The 24,705-nt window shown below is 41.7% G+C and overlaps 2 protein-coding genes across 8 annotated transcripts; both read right to left on the bottom strand.

The window, feature by feature from the left end:
- Positions 1–11,079: 11,079 nt before the first annotated feature.
- LOC120724275 (Down syndrome cell adhesion molecule homolog) lies at positions 11,080–15,141 on the bottom strand. Of its 6 annotated transcripts, XM_040016382.1 has the most exons (15): positions 14,916–15,141; positions 14,472–14,810; positions 14,190–14,318; positions 13,927–14,094; positions 13,739–13,809; positions 13,419–13,665; positions 13,244–13,327; positions 13,066–13,152; positions 12,922–13,011; positions 12,649–12,777; positions 12,389–12,553; positions 11,987–12,030; positions 11,781–11,883; positions 11,675–11,705; positions 11,080–11,598 (listed from the first exon to the last, which is right to left on the bottom strand). In XM_040016382.1, the coding sequence occupies exons 1-15, from the start codon at positions 14,977–14,979 to the stop codon at positions 11,541–11,543; spliced, it is 1,809 nt and encodes a 602-aa protein (XP_039872316.1). In that variant the 5' UTR covers positions 14,980–15,141; the 3' UTR covers positions 11,080–11,540. The 6 variants fall into 6 exon arrangements, with proteins under 6 accessions (XP_039872316.1, XP_039872315.1, XP_039872320.1 ...); XM_040016381.1 differs by having other exon boundaries at positions 12,922–13,152; XM_040016386.1 differs by lacking the exon at positions 13,244–13,327 and having other exon boundaries at positions 13,066–13,128.
- Positions 15,142–21,074: 5,933 nt separating this feature from the next.
- Positions 21,075–24,486, bottom strand: LOC120724391 (T-cell immunoglobulin and mucin domain-containing protein 4-like). 2 transcript variants are annotated; one of them, XM_040016593.1, is made up of 6 exons: positions 23,694–24,486; positions 23,217–23,552; positions 23,073–23,120; positions 22,903–22,991; positions 21,926–22,013; positions 21,075–21,776 (listed from the first exon to the last, which is right to left on the bottom strand). In XM_040016593.1, the coding sequence occupies exons 1-6, from the start codon at positions 23,734–23,736 to the stop codon at positions 21,691–21,693; spliced, it is 690 nt and encodes a 229-aa protein (XP_039872527.1). In that variant the 5' UTR covers positions 23,737–24,486; the 3' UTR covers positions 21,075–21,690. The 2 variants fall into 2 exon arrangements, with proteins under 2 accessions (XP_039872527.1, XP_039872526.1); XM_040016592.1 differs by having other exon boundaries at positions 23,073–23,129; positions 23,694–24,482.
- Positions 24,487–24,705: the final 219 nt, after the last annotated feature.

Genomic DNA, 24,705 nt, shown 5'->3' with positions numbered 1-24,705 from the left:
ATGGCAAGGTTTTGGAAAATCAACATTCAGTGAGCTTCACATAGTTTTGCCAACCAATGTTTTAAAAGCAAAATCAATAAGCTAGCTTTCTGTAATCAATCCGCGATGTAGAAATTAGACAAAACAAATAAAAGCACACGCACAGAAAAGGGGGGGAAAACAAAACCAGAAAAATATTTCTTGTTTAAATATTCCAATTATGTAATATACTGCCAACATTGTTTTAAAAGTCCAGACAGATGTAGAAAAACAAAACTTTTGGCCCACATCCCATCTGAAAGTGTTTCTGCATTTGTGTGAGTGTGTGTTTGTGCATAGATGGGAGTGGCTATGGCTGGTTACGGGATCAGGAGGCAGACAGACAGAGAGTGCGCCCCAGCTTTAACAGGGCCTGTGTAATTATGGTCAACCGCACTCCCCACTGCCACCTTTATTTATAGGGTTACAAACACACTGAGGCTTCAGAGTGCTTTTCCTTGTGCATTCCAGCACATTGGGACTTTCTGGAGGGGATGTAAACAAATGATATTTTAAGTTAAGTGAAAAAGGGCTGGAATTGCCTCCATGATTCTATCTCTGTAGCCTTGGAATTTAAAGTCCCATCAAATATGTGCAATAGGAATTTCATTGGGATTCCTAAGATTTCACAATATGGCAACAAAAGAATCTGGATGTTACCAGAGGTTAACACCAAGAGTGCCTCTCTTGTACCCGGCTTTGGAGGTAACTTTGATCACGGTGGAGGGTAACTCATGCTAACTAATTCAGACAGAGCTCATCAAAGAAACATGCCGTTGAGACATGGGCAGAATCAATGGGGACAGATGGCCTCTGGTCACAAACCTCTAAGGACAGCAGGCCCATTCGCCCTGTTGCCTTTAGGCATGAGCCATGGTAGCAGAAGCCAGCCGTCACCTTGGGGATGCAGCGGAGTGGAAGTGAACAGACGTGGGTTAACATGAAGAGAAAAGAAGAAACACATGAATGTGAACTGGTAGCTGGCCGTGCTCTTATTGGCCAACCGACAGCGGCGCGAGCCCTGCCTCTCTTTCTCTTTCGCTTTGTGCCAGTCGAGCACATCTGCAGCACAAGTGAAGGAAACGTAAAGTGTTCAGGATATCCTGTTGCAATGAAACTCCAGGTTGAATGAAAGAGAGCAGTGTGGGGCTGTGGGAGGGGAGCTCATGTGAAATGCTTGTCAGTGGACACATGACACAGAGTGATGGCGAGGCTGTGGGCCACTTAAGAGCACACGAGCAGGTCCTGCATGTGTGGTGTGCAATATGGTGGGGAGTTCGGGGGAATTCATATTGAGTGCAGGTGTGCTGTGAGAAACTGAAGCGGGGGGCAGGTTTATAAGATGTGAATTGTGAAAATTAGGGGCTTTGATGAAAACCAAAAACGTCTGTGATTAAGGTGTAAGGCATGCATGAACACACACTTTAATCACAGATGCTTTTTACACCTGGAGTTGCTGCTGGTAGCCAAGCATAGATCTATCTATCTATCTATCTATCTATCTATATCTATCTATCTATCTATCTATAGGAATATCAATGTAAAGATTTAAAACAGTAAGGGTCCCCTTTTCTATAAAACATAGCACTGTGTTTTTGTACTTCGGGTTCAGTCTCCTTAATAAATAGTAATCAGCCAACAAAGATGAAAAGCACAAGTATTTCCAACTATTTGCTTTCTGAAAGTTTATAAAGAGTGAAAGAACTGCACTTACTCCTTTCAGGCTCTTGAATCCTACTGTTCGGATGTCTGCTGTGGCAACAATTGTCATCCAGTCCCACAGGTGGAAGAAGGTAGGGCTGTTTTAGTGACTAGTTTCCTAACTGATTATTCAGCTATTTAATTTAGACTAATCAGCTACTCTAAAACATGCAGTGTGTTTTCTCAAGACACATATTAGAAGTGATTGCACCGTAGCATGCTGCTAGCATCCCTCATCCACACTCATTTGTACTGAGTAGTTATGCACTGCACCGTGCTATTCTAACACACCTTACATACTACTGTGCATTTTTTAGATCAAATGTAACTCATTGCTGGACTATGCTCATCTTAAACATTCCATTGCTCATTTTCAACATTGATTAGCATTAGCATTTACAGGCACATTTTACTTGGTGAAGTGTTTGGGATCTATGAATCCACTTATCTAGGTATCATATGACCGACTAGTCTCAGATATATTATAATCAGGCAAGTCAGAAATTCTTCATCACAGAGAGGTAGCTCATATTCAGAGGGGAGTGAAGGAGTTGGTGATAGGGTTTCATGAATAAATCACTTGTGTCAGTTTCCTTGAGGCCTACACAGTGCAGCTGAAACCTTGATGCTCAAGCTGGTGGCATCTCACCTCAGCCAGTGACCTGGATAATTGATGGAACTTACATTTTATGTAATATCTAACTCCCACGCTCACACGTGTAGTCTTCCCTTCACAACCTTCAGAGGAACGTTATAATTTTCTCTGTAATTCACTGACGGAGCAGCTGACCCAGCTGCGACAAAACCTTCCCTGAATGTAGACCTCGTTCATCCAGCGACGTAACGCCTGCCGCTGCTGCTCACTTGGCTTTGTGTGCGGCGTAAAAAAAAGCATGCATGCAGTCTCTATAGAACCCAGATGGCTGACAAATAGGGAATCATACGAGCCGCAGATAAACAAAAGAGAAAACAGACAGAGAGGGAGGCTTCTCACAGTAACAAGCGGTGTGACGTGAGCCTTTTCTCAGTGGTTGTGTTTACCCTCGCTCGGTCCTCCAGGGGTAATTTGGGGAAAGGAAGAGAGACAGAAAGTTAGACGGAGCACAGAGAGACCAAAACTAGCAAATAACTGTCAGGAGGCAGCCTGTCTCCTTCAATGTTAGGTGTTTGTGATGACAGACACACAAAGGCAAGTACAGAGCGGCACACTGATACATCAGAGCATGCACATGCAATACTTTTCTACTTTCTCTCTGGCTCTTTCCAGACACGCAAACTCTCAGAAGCGAAGCTGGGTTTTAATACGGTACACAGGCATGAGGGTTTGTTGTAGCTGTTTGGCAAAGAGCAGTTAACGATGCACCTTCAAACTTAAGCATCAGTGACAATATCTCGCTCCCATACATCACTCAGTGCTGTCTCGCAGACCCGGGAAGAGATTCACACCCTCCCTTAGGCTGTTCTTAACCAGCAGGAGGATGAGAAAATACCCAGACAAGGGTCAGCAGCTGTGTCAAGCCTCTGCCGGCAACTTGGTCCTATCTGTGTGTGAGCAAGTCAAGGTGACATGGAGGGGTGGGGAGCGTGCACAGAGAGACACTGAGCCCAGGGTCAATATTGACTGTCAACCATCCGTGAGCTTGGCTGGACACCGCTTGACTTTTTCAGACTTCAGTTTATTCTAGTTTATCACGGGGAGAGAAAGTCAGGGGGTTGGGTACAGTGTGGAATAAGACCAGGCTCCCACACACACACACACTCATACTCTCTCCCTACCTGCCATCTGGAGAAGACAGGCAGGTATGAAGAGGATTTATGGTGAACTGAGTAGGAGTTGCAGCAGTTCGGGCCGAATCACAGAAAAGGTGACAGAGAGAAGAAGAGAAAGTGAGAAGGAAAAAAGAAAGAGTGTTATGGAGGGCTGGAACAAGGGGATGCAGTGAAATGTAAAATGGGATTAATAATGGCACCATTGGGGCCTCTCATATTTGTTTTAACTGGACACCGTTGCACCATCTCAGCAGCCCATTTGTCTTTTGAAGTGCCATTCAAGCCTGACCTGGCAAAACCCTCATCCACCTTTCCTACACACTAACGCACACAGACACAGACAAAGTGTTGTGATCCAAATCCCCCCTGAGCTGAATATTCACACTACATTGTTGACACTTTTGAGATATGGCCCCATACTGCTGTAGTCTCACTGACACAAAGACAGAAGAAGCAGCTCTGAGCCAACAACAGTACTGCATGAAAACACTTCAGACAACGCCACAAACCATGGTCACTCGAGGGGAACTATGCTATGGCTATACTAGTATATAACCGTCCGGATTAAGGCATTACATGAAACGAAAACATTGTATGAACAAACCCGGCGATTCAAAATAAAAAGGGACACGCTCGCTGGACGTCCACCACTCAGATCTGTAGGTTTTTCACAAACGCGTTCAAGTTTCGGCCAGCCAGGGCAGCTCAGACTAAACAAGTGGTCTGCTTGCAGCCTCACGGGAAGCTGCACAGATGAAGCGCATAAAGATGAATCAGATGCTCCACATTTTGCCACTCAAGGGGATTTTGGAGATGCCACAAGGCCCAGAAATATCCAGTGTCAAGTACTCTCTTATGATGCGATAAACTTCTGCGGATGCTCTCAGGTTTTGTTTGTGTCTTCACAGCATTTATAAAAGTTGTGAGGGAAGGAAACAGAAAATATAGAAAGTACAGAAAGATGAGAACAAGCAGAGAAGAAGTGGAGGATAGAGAAAGAGGAGTTGTGATCGTCTTGGAGAGACTGCTCCTTTGTTCTGTCGCATTAATCTGCTTTTTTCCCGTTCCCCTGCTTGTTCTTTTGATCCACTGTTGGATCATCCCCTTGATGATTCACTAACAGAAAAAGAAATTAAATACATCGGATTGACGACCCGCTCCCCGCCATCCCCTCCTCTTCCCGTTTCTCCCCTCTCTTTACCACCACTGCCTCCCTCCCCATCTCCTCCCTCCCCTCTTCTCCCCGAGGCCTCCATTTCTTCAATAGATAAGCAGCGGATCCGTTTTTTTATCGCTTCACCCTCCATCTCCATCCTTCTCCTTCTCTCCCTTCTTCCTTCTTTTCTGTTTTCTTTTTTCCCTCTTCTGCACTGTGCTTAATCCCAGCCTCGCGGTGGATGCATGTCAGAGATGTAATTCTATTGTTTAACATGCTCCTCTGAGCCCCCACCCCACCCCAAACTCAGTCACTCCCGGGGCCACATGCATATTCATCAGCTATCAAAAACAAAAGGCAGATCACTCTGTTCATGTACCGCAACTAGTGCTATTCACATCTCTCCCTTCTTTGCCGCTTCGAGCGGATTAGTGCATGTTAAACATATCTCAGACACACAAATCCTGAGTACTAATATATAGACATTCAATCAGAGCAAAATAGTCGGCAGTTTTCTGCTTCTTGTGTTACTTTCTCAAAGATACTGGGAAGTCTGGGGTGTGGAGCAGGTCGATGGTTGCAGGCAATAAACAACAAAAAGCAGAAGATGATATAGGTGCAAAGCAGGAAAGGGGGTCAGTTATGCAAAGAGACATGGGTGGCTCTTTGAGACTGTGGGCCATTCATCGGGCGGTGGTGCACCGTCTCAACCTGACTGAGACTCAGTCCTCAGGTCCTGCTAAAGTCTTCTGGGTGATGTCCAGGATGCACCGGCGCACAGCTCCAGGTTCCAGTCTCCAGGCTCCAGGGCCAGACAGATGTAAACACAGCCTGACCGCACACAGAGGCACTGTGCTAGGCTGTCCTCACCTCGCACATAAACAGCCAAGGAGGCCAAACTGTGGGCCAGGGGACAGACAGCACTGATCTTGGCTGGAGGCAAAGAGGGGAAGGGAAGGGGGGCAATGGGGGGGGAGCAGGGGAGCATGAGGAAATGATTTTATGCTTGTTAGAGCAGTACACATTCATGAAAAAAAAATGCTGGCATCAAGACTTACGCGCCTTAACATTGTATATATACATTCTATTGTTCTCATTATTTGCAGTTCCGAATTGTGGTTCATGCCACCGGTGGTATGTGCATTCGGGTGGATCAGCTTAGATATTTTCTCCAACGCCCTTTCGTGACAGATGCGCCGGGCTCCTCAGCGCCTGTTTGATTTATGCGTCAGGACAAATATGGGTCAAAATGAAACATCCAACACGGTGGCTTCTTCTTGCTTGTTCTTCTTTCTTCTTTTTCATTCCCTTTGCACTTTCTTCTTTTCAAAGCTCGGCTCAGCAGGGCTGCGCGTCTCCGCTGCACCACAGCCAGGTTGTGTGTGCCTGCATATGTGTGCGTGTGCGTACGTTTGTGCGATGAGACGTGACAAGCGCCTTCATCCTCCCCTCAGACACCGCATTCCACAACGCTCCGCCACTCGCTCCGTGTGGCGCGCTTTTCATCTTTCCTCCACCCGTTCGTTCCTTCTTCTTCTCCTTCTTCTTCCTCTTCTTCTCCTCTTCCTCCCTCTCCTTGCTCTTCGTCTGCTCGCTCTCACAGGTTGGAAGAAAGGCAAACGGAGGAATGAAAGGGACAAGATTCTAATTGGAGGAGGAGGCTGAGACAAAAGCAGGGGGATAACGAAGGGAAGCAACGATAACACATGTAAAACACAAAGCCTTAATCTTAGAGAGCATTTGGAGGGATCTCTCATTTCTTTCCCTCCACATTGAAGCGAGGCGGGGGGTTGTGTGTATGGGAACACGAGGGGATAGGATGTGATTATGAGCACAGAGCTGACAGACAGATAGATTGGTGTGTGTATATGTCTGGGGATATGTGTGTGTATCCCCACAGGGCCTTCAGATCCCTCTGTTCGTAGGGACCAACTTAAGAAAGCCGTGTACTTTTACAGTTGTTTACTTATTTGGAGACAAGTGCAACAAAGTACTAATTTATTTAAGTACCTACATCTGTACTGAACACCTGTGAATATGTTTTGCGCACAACTTGCTCTCTTTTTAGTTGGACTGTCAAAGAAGAAGCAAAGACAAAAGCATTTAAAAGATCAAGTCCAACAATCCTGAATATATGTGTTATTGCTGTTTCTATCTGCTCGGCCAAATGGCTGGCTGCCTCTCAAACTCTCTCCATCCCTCTCTGTAGTGTTTCTCCTTTGCATGTGGATTCTGCCTATTTACTTATTTGTGTCGCCTATGAGCTTCTCTGACATGCTGCTGAGCCTCCGGGGTCCTCGGGTGATATGATAGAGCTCGGGGACTTTGGTTTCCTTGTGACTGCTGTGAAACTCCATTCAGATGATGAAACTGCGGTGCAGCTGTGTCTGCAGCTCACGGTGGGATGCTGGTGTCTTTGTGGCTCTCTGCAAGGCTGAGGCAAATTCTCACTGATGAAAGAGTCGGCAAATGTGCGTCTTTTGCCCGGGCCCATATCTTCTCACAGGAAAGCCATTCCGACTGTCTGGCTATCTGCTTGCATGTATGTTTGTGTGGATTTAGCATCCGAGGCCAATAAATCCACACCATTTTCTTATGATCCTCTTTAACAGCCCCGCATGCCCACTAATGTCAGAAAGTGTTGTTTTTATAGACGTACTTTGTTAATTAGCGTGTGTAGGCACTGGAGTGAAGAAAAACCTAATTATGGCATGAAGCACAAATGACATGTGTCAAATTTTTTTTCCCCACAAATCACGCCACGGAGTTTGGATCTTGTGAATCACAGAGAAGCTGAAAATAACAGTAAAAGATAACCTGGCAAAGCACATTTCCACAGAGTCTTCCCTGAGGTGATGCAAGACTTTAGACAAATGTCTTGTTTGTTCACCACTGAATGGCCATCTTTCAAGGGGTGGCATGCCAGCACAAGCACGCACAAACACTCCTTCCCCCACACACACACACACACACACAAACATATGCACATAGGAGCAGATCATTTTTCTCCCTCGTGAAGTAGGTAGCGAGAATATTATAAACCAAAATCATAACGCATTGCCTTCGGCCAGAGGTTGGACGAGGAGAGGAGAGGCAACTGCGTAATTGAATTACTGTCTGACAGACAAGGAGATAGATAGATAGACAGATAGATAGATAGACAGATAGAGAGAGAGAGAGAGAGGCATATATTTGTGTGTGCCTGTGTGTGCATGTAAGTGAGAGAGTGACAGCAAAGAGCCTTATCCAACATTAATAACAGCCACTAATCCCCTGATGTGATTACCTCTCCCTCCCTCCCTCCTCTACTTTACCACCTCTCCTTCCATCCTTCCACACTCTTTCTCCCATTCAACAGCGCCAGCCACTTGTCTTCCATTGCAGAGCTCAGCTGGTCCAATCCCCTGAACAGATCCAAGACTTCCACTGTGTTCAGCTGCCAGGACGATGGAGGTCTTCCAATTTGACGCCTCTCTTTACTAGAACTCGCCTCTGGGCAGGTGTATGAAAAAGCAAAAGTCAGTGGTGTTAGCGTGGAGATGGAAGCAAATTTAAACAGATTAAGAGCCATGCCTCTGTTCAAAGCTCTGACACTTAATGCTGTCTGAATGAGAGGTGACGTGTGATATGAATCGTGCAGGCTATGGTTTTGGATGTTCAAACGTTTATGGAAATATCTGCAAGCATTAAGGATTATGGGTGTGCAAAGGGAAGCAACAAGCATGTCAGTATAGCTATTTCTGTCCTCAATGACTGGCTGCCAAATGCAATTTTTTTTCTCCAGCATTTTATAAACTCGCTACATCAATATAAAGTCTAGTGTGTTTCTATGGAAACTTAGACCTCCGAGAAGGTTGAAATTCACCACTTAGCTCAAGATCTGCTCAGTAATAGCATGCTATAAGGAATATTTACAGTGTGCTTAGTTTACATACATGTATCACAGAGTTCAGGGATTTTACAAAGTTGCATTGTGCACATTTTTGAAGTTTGAATAGTCTGAGTGTGAATCAACGCTAATCAAATCTTTAACAGATGAATATTGTAACGCTGTACAAACACTGAGAGCCTCGCAAGGAAAAGTACGCAGAAACCAACACACACAAATCCAGATGAACTGATGGGTCCTTGCTGGAAATGACTGTGGAGTACAACATTGCACATGGTTTACTTTGTGATATCTCCATGGCAACTACTATGTCTGACCTTCAAACATGTGCGCTGACTTCTGTGTGGTTCAGGTCGGCTAATCAGATCACATCATCTTGAACACAAATGTGCCCTCAGATCGCTCTCGCTTCATAAATGAGGTGATTTCTTTTGTTTTTTTACACCCTAACAACCAACACAAGTTTGCCATCAGTCCAGTTCACGCAGAACTTTTGGTTCTGATTTTAGCATCGCTGCGTTGGACTGTTTTCATTTCCACAATGACAGCCATGCTGCAGCTCTAAGAAGATGAAAAGTTCCCTGTGCTGTAGTTTGCAGGGGGTTTGAATAAAGACTTGAATCAATTAGTGCTTCTTTCATCAGCAAATAGGCCATACCCCTGCATGCTTTCACAGGCTGCCTCTGTGACTTGCCTTCTCTTTTTTTGTTCCGACTTAACTCTCTGGCCCTTTCATTTGTGCTCTGTTCAATACTCTCATCTGCTCTGTTATTCTCAAGTTCATAAGCCTCACCAGAAGGGCCAACATCTGGCAGCTCCTTGGCCCCAGGGCCGTGCATCCGTTCCGGGGCAACGGGGCCTGGAGATCAGCCCCTCCTGTGGAGCTGAGCCTTTGGTGTATGTGGTACCGTTCAGCGTCCCCACTTCCTGAATGTTGAGGCCTTGATGTGGCCAGAACCATAGTGCATGATTTATTACAGTGCTAACTCTGTCCCCACTGCTAGTGCCATTATTATAACCATACATCCTCAGTCTTCAAGCTCCCACCTGCAAATTTCACAGTGAAGCTTTTAGCAGGCACAGCTGACACAGCTCTGCACGGCCTTCATAAGGAGTTTTCTGGTGTTACCTTAATGCATGTTTGATCCCAGATGTTTAAAGAGGACCAGAAGTAAAAACTGTTGGGACGATGACGCATATACTGTACACTAAATTGATCATCGAGATCAGCTGTCCCTTTGGTGTCTCAACCCCTCGTTCTTTGTATATTGACTACTGCTTTCTCGCTTTGTGTGGGTTTCCGGCGGCAGGCATGGTCCAGCAAGAACCAATGAAGCTGTGGGTGGAGGTGGCTGGGAGGTAAATTGGTTTTTGGCTGTGTGGCCAATCAAAGGGACCTCATCAAAGTCATCGAACCAGCGTTTCCTACAACCTTCCTTGCCTGTTTTCGTCTGTTTGTGTAAGTGCCACACAGTTTAATCAGAGGGACTTGAGAACAGAGAGTAAGATGGATGAAAGAAGAAAAGGATGCGGAAGTTTGGAGGAAAGCACCAGGACAGGAACGGGCGCCGATATTTGTGTAAGCGAAGCCAGATTGAAGAGGCAGAGGAAAGTGGAAAAACGGCAGCAGAAGTGAGGGGTCCCGAGACGAGAGGAAGTCCAGAAAGGAGGGATGTGGTGGAGCTTTGTTTACAGGCCAGGGTCACAAAGTGTACTGTGACTTTGTGCGTCAGCAGCTCTGAGTTTGTGATGGGTTACCACAGAAAAGCAATAATCAAGCAATATTTACACCACTGTAGAGAATTAGTCCATTTCTCAGGAAGTCAGTTTGTGAAGTTAAAAACAACAATTCTTCCATCTGTGGTTTAGTCGTAGGACATTTTAAAGAGATATAAACAAGCAGAAACAGGAAGTGGAAGTCGTTTAAAAAAATTAAAAAAAACATCCATGCGTGCACACACAAACATTGATCACTACTGTGCCATGTGGTCCCCGCTGAGACACATGGCTTAGGTATCCCCCCTTGTGATCCCCCATTAGTCTGAGACTCCCTCTCAGGCAGCTGCCTCAAAGCTCCACGGAGGTATCAGATCTCCTCCTCTTCCTCTTCTCCTTAATTAGGACTATTAAGAGATTTACAGGACAGATGGGTGGAAATCCAGCTGGCTGCAGCGCCAGCCGCTGAGGACGGCTCTGCTGATGGCGACGTGAGAGCTCAGTGAGAGCGGTACATCAGCTTACCAGTGAAACTCTGGTGCCCTCTGGTGGTTGGAGATGGTTGTTGAGTTTTGAATGATTTCAATAAAGAAGCAGCTCTAACTTTTCATTTATAATTATATAAAGTGGTAAAATGTAACTTTTAATTAATTTGTCGGGAGTTTTTTTTTTTTCACTGAAGAGATTTAAGCAAAAGCAGCCATTACAATTCACTTTTAAGTCCAGCAGGGGTTTTTTTTATTTAAAAAAAAAAGTTGTGATTGCACGCATTTGTGGTTTTAACTGATGATTTATAGAGCACACTTTAAACAAATGCATTCAGCACAGCTTGTGGCTAAGTGTTAATTTATTCTGTGATTGTTAAATAAACACACTGTGGTTTACACCGTGAAATAAAATACATGCAGATGGACAAACACTGTAAAAGTTTCACAAAAACAAAAACAATAGCAGAGCTGTCGTGCGTTCCCATTACATGCAAAACTAAAACTAACAAACAAAAAAACTGATGATTCGATGATGACTGTAGAAATGCAACCACACACACAAACAGAAGCTGCTTTATAAAACCCAGAGTCCCCCTTTTTGTAAGCTTATTTAATGAGTGTTTTCTTTTGGTTAGTTGTAATCAGCCCGACATGTCGGTGACGTTTTAGCAGATTAGTCATCTTTCCTCTGTGACAGACAAAAATATACATCCTTTTTTTTTTTTGCAAATGTGAAATTTAAAAGTACTTTTTGTCTTGGTTAGTTCTACGATCCTTCCACAGCCCAAATTAACTCTGTGTTTTACAGCTCGTGTAGTGACTCGCAGTCTGTGTAGCGTACTTCTCCATTACCCAGCCAGCTGCAGACGAGAAAAAGTGACAGTTTTAAGCAGATCATTTCTCAAGGTGAACGTGGCGTGCGCCGCAAACACTTACATGCTCAGGGTGCCTTTTTTCTGTTTTAGTCCTGTGAAGAGAGAGCATACAGTTCAGGGGAGGAAGCTGGGTTTCTATAAGGAGCAACGCTGCTAAGCACACTTACGGCGAAGCTGCCACGTGGTCAATATGGCGCCTGTTACCACCAAGAGGCCCACCGCTACAAAGATGCCTATCAGGTGATGACTAGGACTGTTCAAAGGGCTTGCCTAGCAGAAAGGAGTACCATAAAGCTGATCTGCTCAATCAAGTGAACTATTTAGCATTATGTGTAGTTGTTTGATTTTTATATGGTAGCATCCAAATACTTACAGTATATGGCATCATGCTGGTAATGAGTATGTCCTTCTGATGACCTACAATGCACAACCACAAAGGAAATGAGCTAGGAGGAAGTCCAGCAAATGTTGTGTTCGGCAAAACAGCTTAACACGCAGAAACAACGAGTGCAACTAAACAGGCCCACTGTGAAGCAGCTTCCTGATGTTGGAGGAACTACAATAAACTGCAATAATAAAATTGTCGCTCGTTTAAATTTTGGGGCAAGATAATAGAATATGAACAAAAATCCCTTCTTCTGCCTTGACACGAGGAAACAATTTCCCGTTCATTAATGAACCACAGCATATGGGAAAAGCAGCCCTGTTCTGCCTGATGAACTGCACAAACACACAACTACAGGAGCAATAATACATTTTTTAATGAAAATAACACCTGCTTCCCCAGTGGTGATCGTGAGGACATTGCTGGCTGCACTGGTGGCCTGGCTGTTCTTGGCAAACATGCGGACGTTGTATGTCGAGGGATTCATCTCTATTATTGTGGCCTCCGTCTCATGGGCTCCAAAGTCCACAGCGTTCTTTGTGTAATCCCAGGAAGCTGAAAGGAAAATATTTAACTTAATATCACAGAGTGATATGAGGATTAACAGTGTAAATTTAGCTTTAGAGCTTGTATTAAAGTGAAGTTTTTACCATTCACTGCTTTGTACTCGAGGAAATACCCGGTGATGGGGCTGTCACCTTCGGAACTAATATTCCAAAAAAGGGAAAACGAATTGCTGTCCACCTTCTTTAACTCGATCACTGGGGGATCCGGGGGCACTAGAAGATATTTAACAAGTAAAAGAAGTTTTTATCTTTTCAAGCGTTTGATTTCTGGTTTTAGTATGAGAGTTATGTCTGGGAACCATTATTTTCAGAAACTAAATCAGGGGTGGAAACAAATGTTCCCTTTAAATGTTTTACCTCCTGAGATACTGGCAGTGCTTTGCTCCCAAACTGTGGCGGCATAAAAAGTTATTGAGATTGTTGAAGGTGATGGGGTTGCTGAAGTTGTTGAGGTTGCTGAAGTTGATGGGGTTGTTGAAGTTGTTGAGGTTGCTGAAGTCGATGGGGTTGTTGAAGTTGTTGAGGTTGCTGAAGTTGATGGGGTTGCTGAAGTTGTGGAGGTTGCTGAGGTTGCAGAAGTTGCGTAAACTTGAAGTAGAGTAAAAGAAGAAGCAATTCCAGTAAGTCATTTCTCAAAAAATAATTGAGGAAAAAGTTACACTTGCTCGATAACACGTACCCGAGGAAAAATGTAGCCGTGTTGTGGCAGCAGTGGAAGAAGGCAAAGTAGTTACTGTTGTTGTTGTTGTTGTTGTTTTAGGAACTTTAAATAAAATGCATGAAATCAAACTGACATTAAAAAAATATGACAAAAAATAGTTTTTAGTCATATTTTGTAATTTTTAAAAACTTACTCTCATCCAGAGTTGAGCAGAGAGGTGCATTTGAAGCTGGTCCGACCCCGGCGATTGTTTTGGCCTGTATGAGCACGCCGTACATGGTAGAAGGCTTCAGGTTAACAAGAGTGACGGTCTCTTGTTCACGCGTGGCCGCCACAGTTAAATACTGCCACCGTTTAAACTGTTTGGCCACGGGGTCATACTCTCTGTAGTTAATGTTGTAACCCCGCAGAACGCCGTTTCTCAGCTCAGTCCTCGGAGGCTAGTCGAGAGAAAAGAGTTAGTCTACTATGTCCAGTCACAAGCCCGGAAACAGTGCTGAACTGTGACTTTACCTTCCAGGTTACTTTGATGCTGCTGGAACTGAGGGCCACAAGCTGCATATCCAGGGGCGGGCCCTCTGGTGCTGCAGGGAAAACACATTTTAAAGGGAGCAACCACCAAAAATGTGAATTTGTTTTTACATTCTAGATCATTATATTTATCATAAAAATACTAACACATAAATGATGCCGAAACAAACCTGCTTCTTTTGCAGTGATAGTGAGAACGTTGCTGGTTTCACTCATCCCAACGCTGTTGATGGCGAACACGCGAAGGTTGTAGGTCTTGGATGGACTCAAATCCACCAAAGTCACGTGAGTCAGTGAAGGATCGTGCAGCTCGGTGGTTTTTTTTGTTTCCCAGGGTGCTGTGCAGCACAAATCCATAGATTCTGACTTTAAAATAACTTTTGAAATATCTCAAAATCTGTCATGGATACTGGGTCGGTTTTCTTGTGCTTACTCTGTTTGTTTTTTATATCAACCCTGTAAGCTGTAATGGGACGGCCGCCGTTGAACACATGACTCCAGCGAATAGTGACGGTCCTTTCCTTCACCTCTCTTGCCTCGATTCTCAGTGGATTCGGTGGAACTAAAAGGTAAGGGAAAAAACTAAATATGAGCTTATACAACGCTGAAATAATGAGATGACTAATCAGTTACCAGACAAAAACTGAAACTACCCAAAAAAAAAGATTTTTAACTAAAAATGCTGCTTATTTTATTAAATTTGTCTTTGCCTCACCTGCATTCACTTTCAGAGTCACGTGATGTTTCTGGTCATTGAACCAGCCTGGTATTTCCACACGACAGCCGTACACGCCAGAGTCCTGCTCCTCGGCGTGCCTGATGGTCAGAGACACATCACCCTGGCCAAGATTGCCCATGAGCAGGTAACGTTCTGACAACCTGCTGATCACTGACGTCCCATCTGTCTTTAGCACCTCGTTGGCACAGCCGCTGTTAGGTATGGTTCCCTTGCCCCAGCACGCAGAAAGCCTGCCGTAATACTTTGCATCATAGCTGCATTTTAAAATAGCATCTGTTCCCACCGTGACTGTTACAGTTTCTGCAGACACGAAACCTGAAAAGGCATTGAGATTTTTTTACATTTTTTAAATGGAAAAAATACATTAATTAGTCACTGCACTGCTAAATCAAATGCAAATCAAATGCATGGCTGTCTTACCTGCAAGAAAACAAAAGAGAAGGTTGCAATACACAGCAAGGTGTTTGCTGGCCAAAATAATCATTTTACCTTCTTCTCTCTGATTCAAAGGACAGATTGGTTGACCTGCTAAACACCACTAAACAAAACCCAGGGTGGTTTCAGCTCTCAAATATTTCCAGATCACATGATGCTTCCTTGATAAGCACACACAAACAACTTCTGCTGGTAGAAGAGGAATGTAGAAAGGAGCTGTTTCCTTTTTTGTGGTTTTGGTTCCTTTTACTAGAAGGGGCAAACTGTTTCCTTTTTGATGATTAGACAGACACAGAATCAAGGTTATCAAAATGACGAATTCATTCCCAGTGTTGGTTCTCAGCTTCTGTAGCAGTGGTAGGGATAGAGCATTAACTATTCAAAATATCCTCCCTGCATCTCGGAGACTAATGCTTTAAATTGTTACTAATAATTTATTCCAGCAGGAAATATTCAAAGTAACTTCAAAACATGCTATTTACTCATCAGCACAAGGCATTTAAAGAGATACAATGCACTTTGATCCACTGAAATCAAATATTTATTGTGTCCTCAAATTTAACGCATTAAATACATTTTTTTTTAAATGTAAAAAGAAGGAGAGACTGGTTTAACCAAAGGCCATTGAACTGGTTTCTTTGAGTGCTGAGTAAACATTTGGGCATAGTGGCTGTTTGGTAACCCAGCAAAGAACTTCCTCTCTGATAAGAACCCAAGACACATGCGGTTTTCTGCCATTTTTTTAAAAAAGCTAGTAGATTTTTTTTTTATCATGTTTCTTTAGAGGATTGAAAGGCAAACTTTTTTTTTTGTACATGCAGTACCTTAAGTGAGTGAGCAAACAAAATTAATTAAAATAATCATTAATTATACAGTACAATACAGTAATGTGCAAACATCTTAAACATTACTTTATTAGCATATCTTATGTCTTAATAATTTATTTGGAACATTGGTAATTTGTGCATCAGTTGTTGTTTTTTTTTAATATAATGAAATGCAGCATATAAGGCAAAACTATATTTTAAAAAAAACTTGAAGGTCAATATTTATTCTTCAACACAGTCAGCTTTCTGCTAATTTCTTTAAGTAGTCTTCAGGAATGCTTCTCCTGACTTTTTAAAGGACAATCAAAGCTCATCTTTGGATTTTTGCTGCCTTATTCTGTCAAAATGATCCCACGCTGCTTCAATAATGCTGAGATGCGGACTCTGTGGAGGCCAATCCATGACTGACAGTTTCAAATGAGTGTTTTTGTCTAAGCTTTGGTATTGGCGGTGTGTTTGAGATCATTTTCATGCTGAAAAATCAAACTGTTGTCAGTCAGACAATAACATGATGGTTTTGCATGGCGGATGAGGAAGACAGTCTGGCCTTTGAAACAAAATATAAAAGAATAAGGGGTGGCTCAAGACCTTTGCACAGTATTGTTTGTACCATCACATTTCGCGTTTATCTCTGCGTGAAATTCCAAACTAGAAGGACTTCTGATAAACTATTCTTAACAAATTTTTTTCGCTTGCTTTTCTTTCTTTTTAAAAGATAAAATGGAAAGAGACATAAAATGGAGTTCATGGAAAGAGCAGTGAAACAATGTGGTTAGCTGGAAACCAGACGCTCACTGCTACAAGGGCTTCTACCCACGTAGTACAGAACCCAGCTACTCACCTATCAGGCTGCCCTCATACAGTTAACATTTATGAGAAACAGGGTGAAACAAAGTGTGACAGTGTAACCTTGGTGCCGCTTGTGTCGTCTTCTTGTGACCTCACTGAAAACTTTTTTTTTGTTTTCCAGGGGATCGGAAACAGTTACTTTCACTCTTAATTTCTTCTATTTAGCTTATATTACCACTGGGGGGTTTTATAGAGAGAGGAACTAAAAACAAAAGAGAAGCAACTTTCTTTTAATGAATTGAAGTGAAAATCTGTGTAATAGTTTTTACAGTCAATATCTCAGAGCAAGCAAAAATGTCACTCTGAGATATTGTCATTAAAGAGACATTTGATTACAGACTAGTATGTTGTAAAACAGTGAAGCCCTTGTGTTAAAAAAAAATACAGCAACAAAGTATACATTGGTAAGATTACAGTGACCTTGGTTATTTTTTGTTCATTAATATTTTGGCATTAGATCCAGTAGGTGGCATTGTGTTACTAATACAACAGCAGCCTTTTTTCAAGCCATATAAGTGCATAATCTGCCATCAAATAACAGCAAAACAATGGATTTATCATTCATTTATGTGAACAGCATTAGTGCTCAGACACAAACAACACGTTTTAACATTTTATTTTAGTCTGAGAATGGCGGCCCCTGTTCTGAACATGGTATATTTTCTTTCATACTGATTAGTGGGGGTCAAAAGGTTTCTCTTCAAATAAATAAAGTCAACAAATATCTTAGCAGCAAAAAAAAAAATCTGCACATCTTTGTTCTTCAATGGAAAATGTTTGCTGAGATGAATTCTTTGAGACAAGTATTACTTCTGTTTAGAATTGAGAGATCAGGAAAAACACATTTTATATGAACTATTTCAGAATTCATTTAGAACAAACAGGTAATAAAATCCCCCAATATTAACTCTGTAACTAGGAGACAAAAAAGGATGACCCAGTCTCAGTGGCTTTAACGTTGTAACCTGTTATCAATTTAACTGTTAAACCTATATCATTTTTCTCGGTAAACCCTACAGACAGTTGTCTGGGGAAAATCCCAGCAGATCGTCACTTTCTGAATTGCTCAGACCACCAGCAACCATGCCAGGTTGAAATTCACGTATTCACCTTCCTTCCCCATTCTGATGCTCGCTCTCAGTTTCAACTTCAAAAGGTCGTCTCAACAGTGTCTTCATGCCTAAATGCACTGAGCTGCTGCCATGTGATTGATTAAACTGATATTTGTGTTACCTAATAAAGTGGTCAGCGTGTGTAAATACCACATACTATGTTTCAAATTCAAATTCAAATTCAAATTCAAATTTTATTTGTCACGTACACAGTCATACACAGTACGATATGTAGTGAAATGCTTGGACAACTGCTCGTGACCTAAAGAAAACAAAAAAGGAAAAGGCTATGAATAAGATAGGAAATAAATATGAAAAATGAAAAAGGGTAAATTTAACTAGGAAGGAATAAAATATAAATTAAGGTTAAAAATGAAATAACTGTACAACACAAATTAGAATGAAGGGTAAATTTAACTGGGAAGAATAAGATAAAATATATAAATTAAAGTTTGAAAATAAAATAACTGTACAACAAAATACACAATATAGAACTATATAAGAATGTATGAAGAAATATAAATAAATATATACACAATAACAGCAGCTGTACAAGTATTAACTGGAAATGAAGAATATAGTGACCAGTGTTGAGCAATCCACATTATGTCTTGTGCAGTGCAAATATGCTTAAAGTGATTTAAGTGATGAAGTGAAAACAATGTCCAGAATGTCCAGTGTGTGTAAGAACTGTATGTGTGGGTCAGTACTGTGTGGTGGTGTGATTGAGAGACCGTATCGCCTGCGGGAAGAAGCTCCTCCTCAGTCTCTCTGTGTTGGTCTTCAGGGAGCGGAATCGCTTTCCTGACCTCAGCAGAGAGAACAGTCTGTTGTTGGGATGGCTGAGGTCCTTCACGATCTTCCTGGCCTTGGTCCAGCACCGCCTGCTGTAGATTGAGTGCAGGTCAGGGAGCTCGGAGCGGATGGTGCGCTCAGCTGATCGCACAACCCTCTGTAGAGCTCGTCTGTCCTGCATGGTGCTGTTCCCGAACCAGGTTAAGATGTTTCCCGTCAGGATGCTCTCTATGGTGCACGAGTAAAAGTTCCTGAGCACCTTGAAGGGCAGTTGGAAGTCTCTCAAGCGTCTGAGGTGGTAGAGATGCTGACGGGCCTTTTTCACCACGGTGTTGATGTGACAGGACCATGACAGGTCCTGCGTGATGTGAACTCCGAGGTATTTGAAGCTGTCCACTCTCTCCACTGGGCACTCGTTGATGACGGGGGTCTGGTAGTTCCTCTCCTGCTTAGTGCTGAAGTCCACTATCAACTCCTTTGTCTTACTGACGTTTAGAAGGAGGTTGTTCCTCTGCCACCATATTTCATTCATAAATATGAAAATAATACCTAGTTCAGCCACACCTGAAAAATCTTGCTTCATCTATATTTTGAGCTGCCTTGCTCCTTTACTACAGTGAAAAACACAACCACTGTTTCTCCTGCAGGAATAGAGGACAGGTGTTGACTTTACTGATGCCCACAAAGTGCTGGGAAGACATTTTGTCTCAGCTAGACCATCTTCAATCTAAAAAAGGCGTGTTAAATATTTATTATGCCCAAAGGTGGGTTTAATCAATATTCACATTTTGTTATTTGTGGATAATGAAAGTTGGGCAGCATCACTTGGATGTTGCATCATGGCTCTACAATCAACTGGAGTTAACTAACGAGTTTATTTTGGTACAAAAGGGAACCTTCATACCTTTCAAGTCTAAATGAAACTTGTAGAAGTACATTCATAGTTTCCAACACATGCTTACAGTAGCACACGCTCCGTCTATTAAACACTCTCATTACGTTAACTCCCCTGTTAAACAAGACAGAACTGAGCACAGTGTGATTTCAGTGTTAAAATATTTCCAAACTCCATGGTGCTGTTTTTAGTTTAAGCGCCTAACAACTCATTTTTCTTCTCGCTAAAGCGGAACAGAGCTGCTTCTGTTTTTGTTGCATTGGTTCCCCATCCAAAATCCAGCATTATTTCAATGAAATGTGCAGAAATCTGAACTGAACCGATCGATCATTTCTTGTGTGGTTCAATTAACACAGGAGGTGCCACAGGTGCAGAATCCCCTTCTCATATTTTCTTTGTTTATCTGTTCATGACATGCTGATCTGGATAGGAAGACAAATCTAAACAATTTCACATTTTTTGCTCATTGACAAAGATATACGCAAAATAAAACTTCAAAAAACACTCATCATTTTTGGTTTACCAGAAATGATGACTGATGATTTCCGAGCACTACAGAAAACAAAAACACTAGTTCACTCAAGGGCTCTGGACTCTTTGCTTATTTCTCAGACTGCTGAGCAAACATTTGGTTCTGCTGGATATTAAGTAACTCAGCACAGTGCTTCCTCTTTGATCACTTCCAAAAAAAATGTGTCATTACAACAACAAACTGTAGTAATATTGAGTGTTTTTATACAGTCAACCTTCAGTTAATGAGAAATTAGATCTGATAGTCAGGATAATACAGAACACAGTAGAGGGAGTTGATTTTTCATGTGCTGCAGCCTGCAGTTGCTTCAAGCTGGTGGTACGGAGTGATAAGAAAATAATGATATCCCACAGTGTCCCTTGCAACATAACCACATCGCCTTTTCCCATCTCAGCTCTGTTGTGCGTTCATGGTGCAGATGTGAGTATCTAACTAGTGCTGCAGAACAGGAGCGAGCACAAATGAAACATTTTCGAGGGGTGGCTCATTTCAAATGTAACTTTTCATACATGCAGTTTGCATCAGTGTGTCTTTTTAGCCAATGTACAGTTGCTGTACGTCCCAGGGAGAGATGAACATAGAAAGTTCAAGATGTAAGAAAATATAAGATTTTTTTTTAAATGGTAAGGACTGTTCATGTTTGATAAACTGGTGAAGATATTGGATCTGAACATGATTGTGTTTCGTAAGTTGTCATTTTACTTATCGTGATGCAGCGTGCAAAACAAATTACATAATAATAATGTTGTGGTATTCAAAGTTCAGCACTGGACAGGCAACAAACTGTGACAGACATCATTGTATGTGATAAAAAACATAAACAATGCTGTTCAGCCACCCACAAGCGTAAGGTCGACGTTGCCAAATCCCACTTTACCCCCTGTGTGTGAGGTCACCTGTATTAAATCTATATGTTTTATTATTTGTTCTACTTTAAAGACATTTTATAGCATTTTTGTATTTGTTTTGATTGATGTCATGTGTACGGGATTGTCCAGTAAACACTGGACTTTTTAAGTTAAAGCCTCCTGGCTCTGTGTGGTGCATTTGAGTCCTGTACTGGTTTTTACTGGTTGGCACAATGTATACATATTTTTCAGTCCCACATGTGTTGCTAAGAACTAAACAAGGAAAAACATTATTCAGGTTTTTGTTTAATTAGTTTTGGCTTCCAGAGAAAAGCAGTTATGTTTCAACATAAAGGAGATTTATAATGAGGTAGAGGTAATTACATTTATTCAGTTTGCTGATACAGTGTAACAGAACATGCATAAGACTTTTTAAATGACTCAGACACAAGACTTAGAGAGAAATAAATAAACCATAAGCAATTAGTCTTGGCATGTAAAGGTTCTTTCTCAAATCATCTTCCATTTTTACATTATTCAGTGGTTAAAAAAAAGCTTATATAACATATAGTACAGTACATATTTTTCACATCACTAAATAGCTGTTTCACAGTTCATTTGAGCCATGTCATAAGAAGGTTTTTTCAATTATAGCTGAGAGGTGTATACTGAGATAATAGTGCAGTTATACCTAACAAACTTGTTTTTCACATTTGCTTATTATTGCTCAGTAGGGCCAGTAGGTGGCATTGTGTCTGCAAGTATTGACAAGCCAACGACTCTTCTAGGTAGTAAGAAAGACAAAATGCAAACAATAATTAATCTTTAGGTTATTTTTGCAATTTGTGAAACAATTGCACCCTTTTCTGTGAGATCTTTGTAGTTTTTTTTTTTCAACAGCATTAAGTCATTGCGATGCACTCATAAATATTCTCAGCAGTTACGGAGTTGTGATGTTTCAGTGCCTCCTTCATCAGGAACATCCTTCCTAGATTGAAGAAATGCAAATATGAAGATACTCAGTAAGAAGGAAAGCCCGCTCTGTGACTTCAGCTGTTTGATAGACGCCCACTTTTAATGTTGAATTAATCAAGAATGGGAGATGACTCACAAACGATAATCTATTTCCATACTTACGGAAAATAAAGCAGAGGATTATGATTATGGTGAGCAATAAAAGACCTGCCATCCTGCCAATATTCCAAATGCTCGAGAAGAAAATCACCTGCGATGAAAAATAAACCTTATCGTGAGGTCAATTATATTGGCCATATAATTTTAAATCTGTTACATAAATAATGTTAAATAATGAGAATCTTCCTGCACTTTTTTTTTTTACACTCATTTTTTGAATCATGTTTCTAAGTGTCTCACATCAATCTTGCAACAAAATGTTAATCTGAGGAAATCCAAATGTCCTAAATATCGTAATAAATAAGTAAATAAAAAGACAAAACTACAAGTTAGTGTCATTTATTTTTTAACTGCTAGACGAAAAATCTAAAGGAAAATAAATGCCACAGGTTTCCTGTTTTCATCCATGAGTCATACCGTGCTGTAAAACATTTCATTATCTGAGTTAACTCTGTTCTTGCTTCTCTTTACTGTCTTCCCCTGAAAATCAGTCTCTATTTTAAGCCTTCATTAATAATACATAAAGCTCCACATGGACCGGCTCCTGCGTCTATAGCAGAGCTGCTGCGACCTTATAACGTCAGTCGGCCTCTCCGATCATCTGATCGCTAAACTCTTCCACGCTTTTATTTTAACTCCAGGTGATCACAATTTAGAGGTTGTGATGCCAAAAACATTAGAACAGCCTTTGTCAGCTCATGAGGTCAATCTGTGCTTTGCTTCAAACAGCTGTTTTTCTTTACACTTTCTCCTGTTGTATTTGGCTATTGTTTACATCTGATGTGTTTATGTAAGTGTGGATGTAGGAATGACTGTAAGACCATATGTCGAGTCTGTCTATGCACACTGGAACATATATGCTTGTTTTTAATGTGTGATTTTAGTAAAACTGCGAAGCACTTTGTAAGTGTGCTATAAAAATAGGAACTGATGTATTATAACACACAGCTTTCTCCTGATTTAAATAAAAAGTCAAATACCTGCTCTGTTTCACTTTGAACTGCGTCCATTTGTTGGTGACCAACTTCCACGCTTTCAGATGCCGACGCTGTCAGTATTTCTGTAGCATCTGAAATAGTTAGTTGGTATAATCCATAAGATACAATTTATGTTAAAAAGTTAACATATTTATTTGTAGGTGTTTGCTTACCTGTTGTTCCAGCAGTAGATATTATGTAGTTCTGTGTAACAGGTTGTTCTACAGCAGCTATAAAAAACAAAACAGGCCAATTTTTTTCAACTAAAAAACATCAATGATTTTGTGATCAACACTAAAGCTTTTCATGAGCGTTACCTTCTTCTATGATCAGTTCAATGTTGACCTTATGGTCATTAAACCACCCAGGAATCTCAACCCTGCAGCCATACACCCCAGCATCTTCCGTCTGAGCATTGAGGATGGTCAGCGACAGATCTCCATTTGTCACTCGGCCCAACAGCTGGTACCTGGAGGACCTTCTGTTAGACACAGCCTCACCAGTGGAGGAGAGGATGGTGTTGGAACATTTGGACGTGGGCACCCTGTCTTTGCCCCAACAAAAACTCAGGACTCCATGGGTTTTGGTGTCATACCCACATGTCAACGTGACATTGTGCCCAACGAGGCCAGTGACTCTGGTGCTGAAGGACACTGTGAAGGAACAGCAATAGAGGATACAGATTACATTTGTAACCCCGATTTGAAGCCCACTACTGCACCCACACACACTCCTACACCAACAAGCACACTACATATAGTCTGAAACAATAAAAGCACCAAATATCGACTTACCTCGGATCAGGATCCAGAGGCAAAAGCAAAACAGACCACGCATGTGTAGGCTATTGTTAACAATGTCCTCAAGCGAGGATGTAATGAGCTTCTCCCTCACCACACATACTGTTTTATCAAATACTGGAGGTTTCACTTCTCTTTTTAAAAATGAAGAAGGAAATTACGGCTGTCTTGTCTACATTTGGACTTGAATTCTTGTGATACACAATGAGCCCACTGGGAAACATGTATGTCTCATCTGTTGTTATGAAGTACTCCAGAGTTTATCATTGTACATATAAACCTCAACTCTCGCATGTAAAAGAAAAGGGGGACAAAAGGCTGGAAATGTTATATTCTGTAATATAAACAGATTGTGGGTTCCTCCATTTATTTATTATGGGACACTTTAAATGTTAAAGATCGATGACACACACAGATAAACAGGAAACATGACTAAGTGTCACATCTGTCACTAACAGCTATGAGCCTGTTTTCCTGATTTATCTATAGATTGTCACATGAAATGGTGAGACTCTGGCCATCTGAATTCCTTCACGCTGCTTGCGTACAGATTTTTCAGGAGACTTATTAAAGTTTATGTTTAGCGGTAAAATTGGGGAAGAAAGAAAACAGTGGAAGGACACTCAAAATTGTTTTTGTAATTTGTCTGGGATGAGTTGTTCTCTTCTGGCCCTGCGGCTGACAATTTAAAAGGGCTCAGCTTGTTCCTGAGATGACTTTCAAAAACGTCCTTTTTGTGAGATTTTTACAGTTACTCAGTGCACTCACGTCACTTTGGCCCTGTCATCTTCCTGGTGCTTTTACTTTACAGTTTTTTCTGAATGCTTAAACCCTAACTGTGGGATTCTGTAGCACAATCCTTTAAACTAAATGCAAGTCAACGTATAGCAAGAACCAGTCACTGGAGTTGCAAAACTAAAAAGCACAAAAACTGCTTTGCACTCAGTTTGCAATTTTGTAACACAACACTTGCAAAACGTTTAGTCACAATTCACTGCACAACACT

This window comes from Simochromis diagramma, unplaced genomic scaffold, assembly GCF_900408965.1.
Source record: "Simochromis diagramma unplaced genomic scaffold, fSimDia1.1 OVJJ01000685.1, whole genome shotgun sequence".
Lineage (NCBI taxonomy): Eukaryota > Metazoa > Chordata > Actinopteri > Cichliformes > Cichlidae > Simochromis > Simochromis diagramma.
Note: the sequence above shows the minus strand (reverse complement) of the source record. Positions and strands in the feature narration are given on the sequence as shown.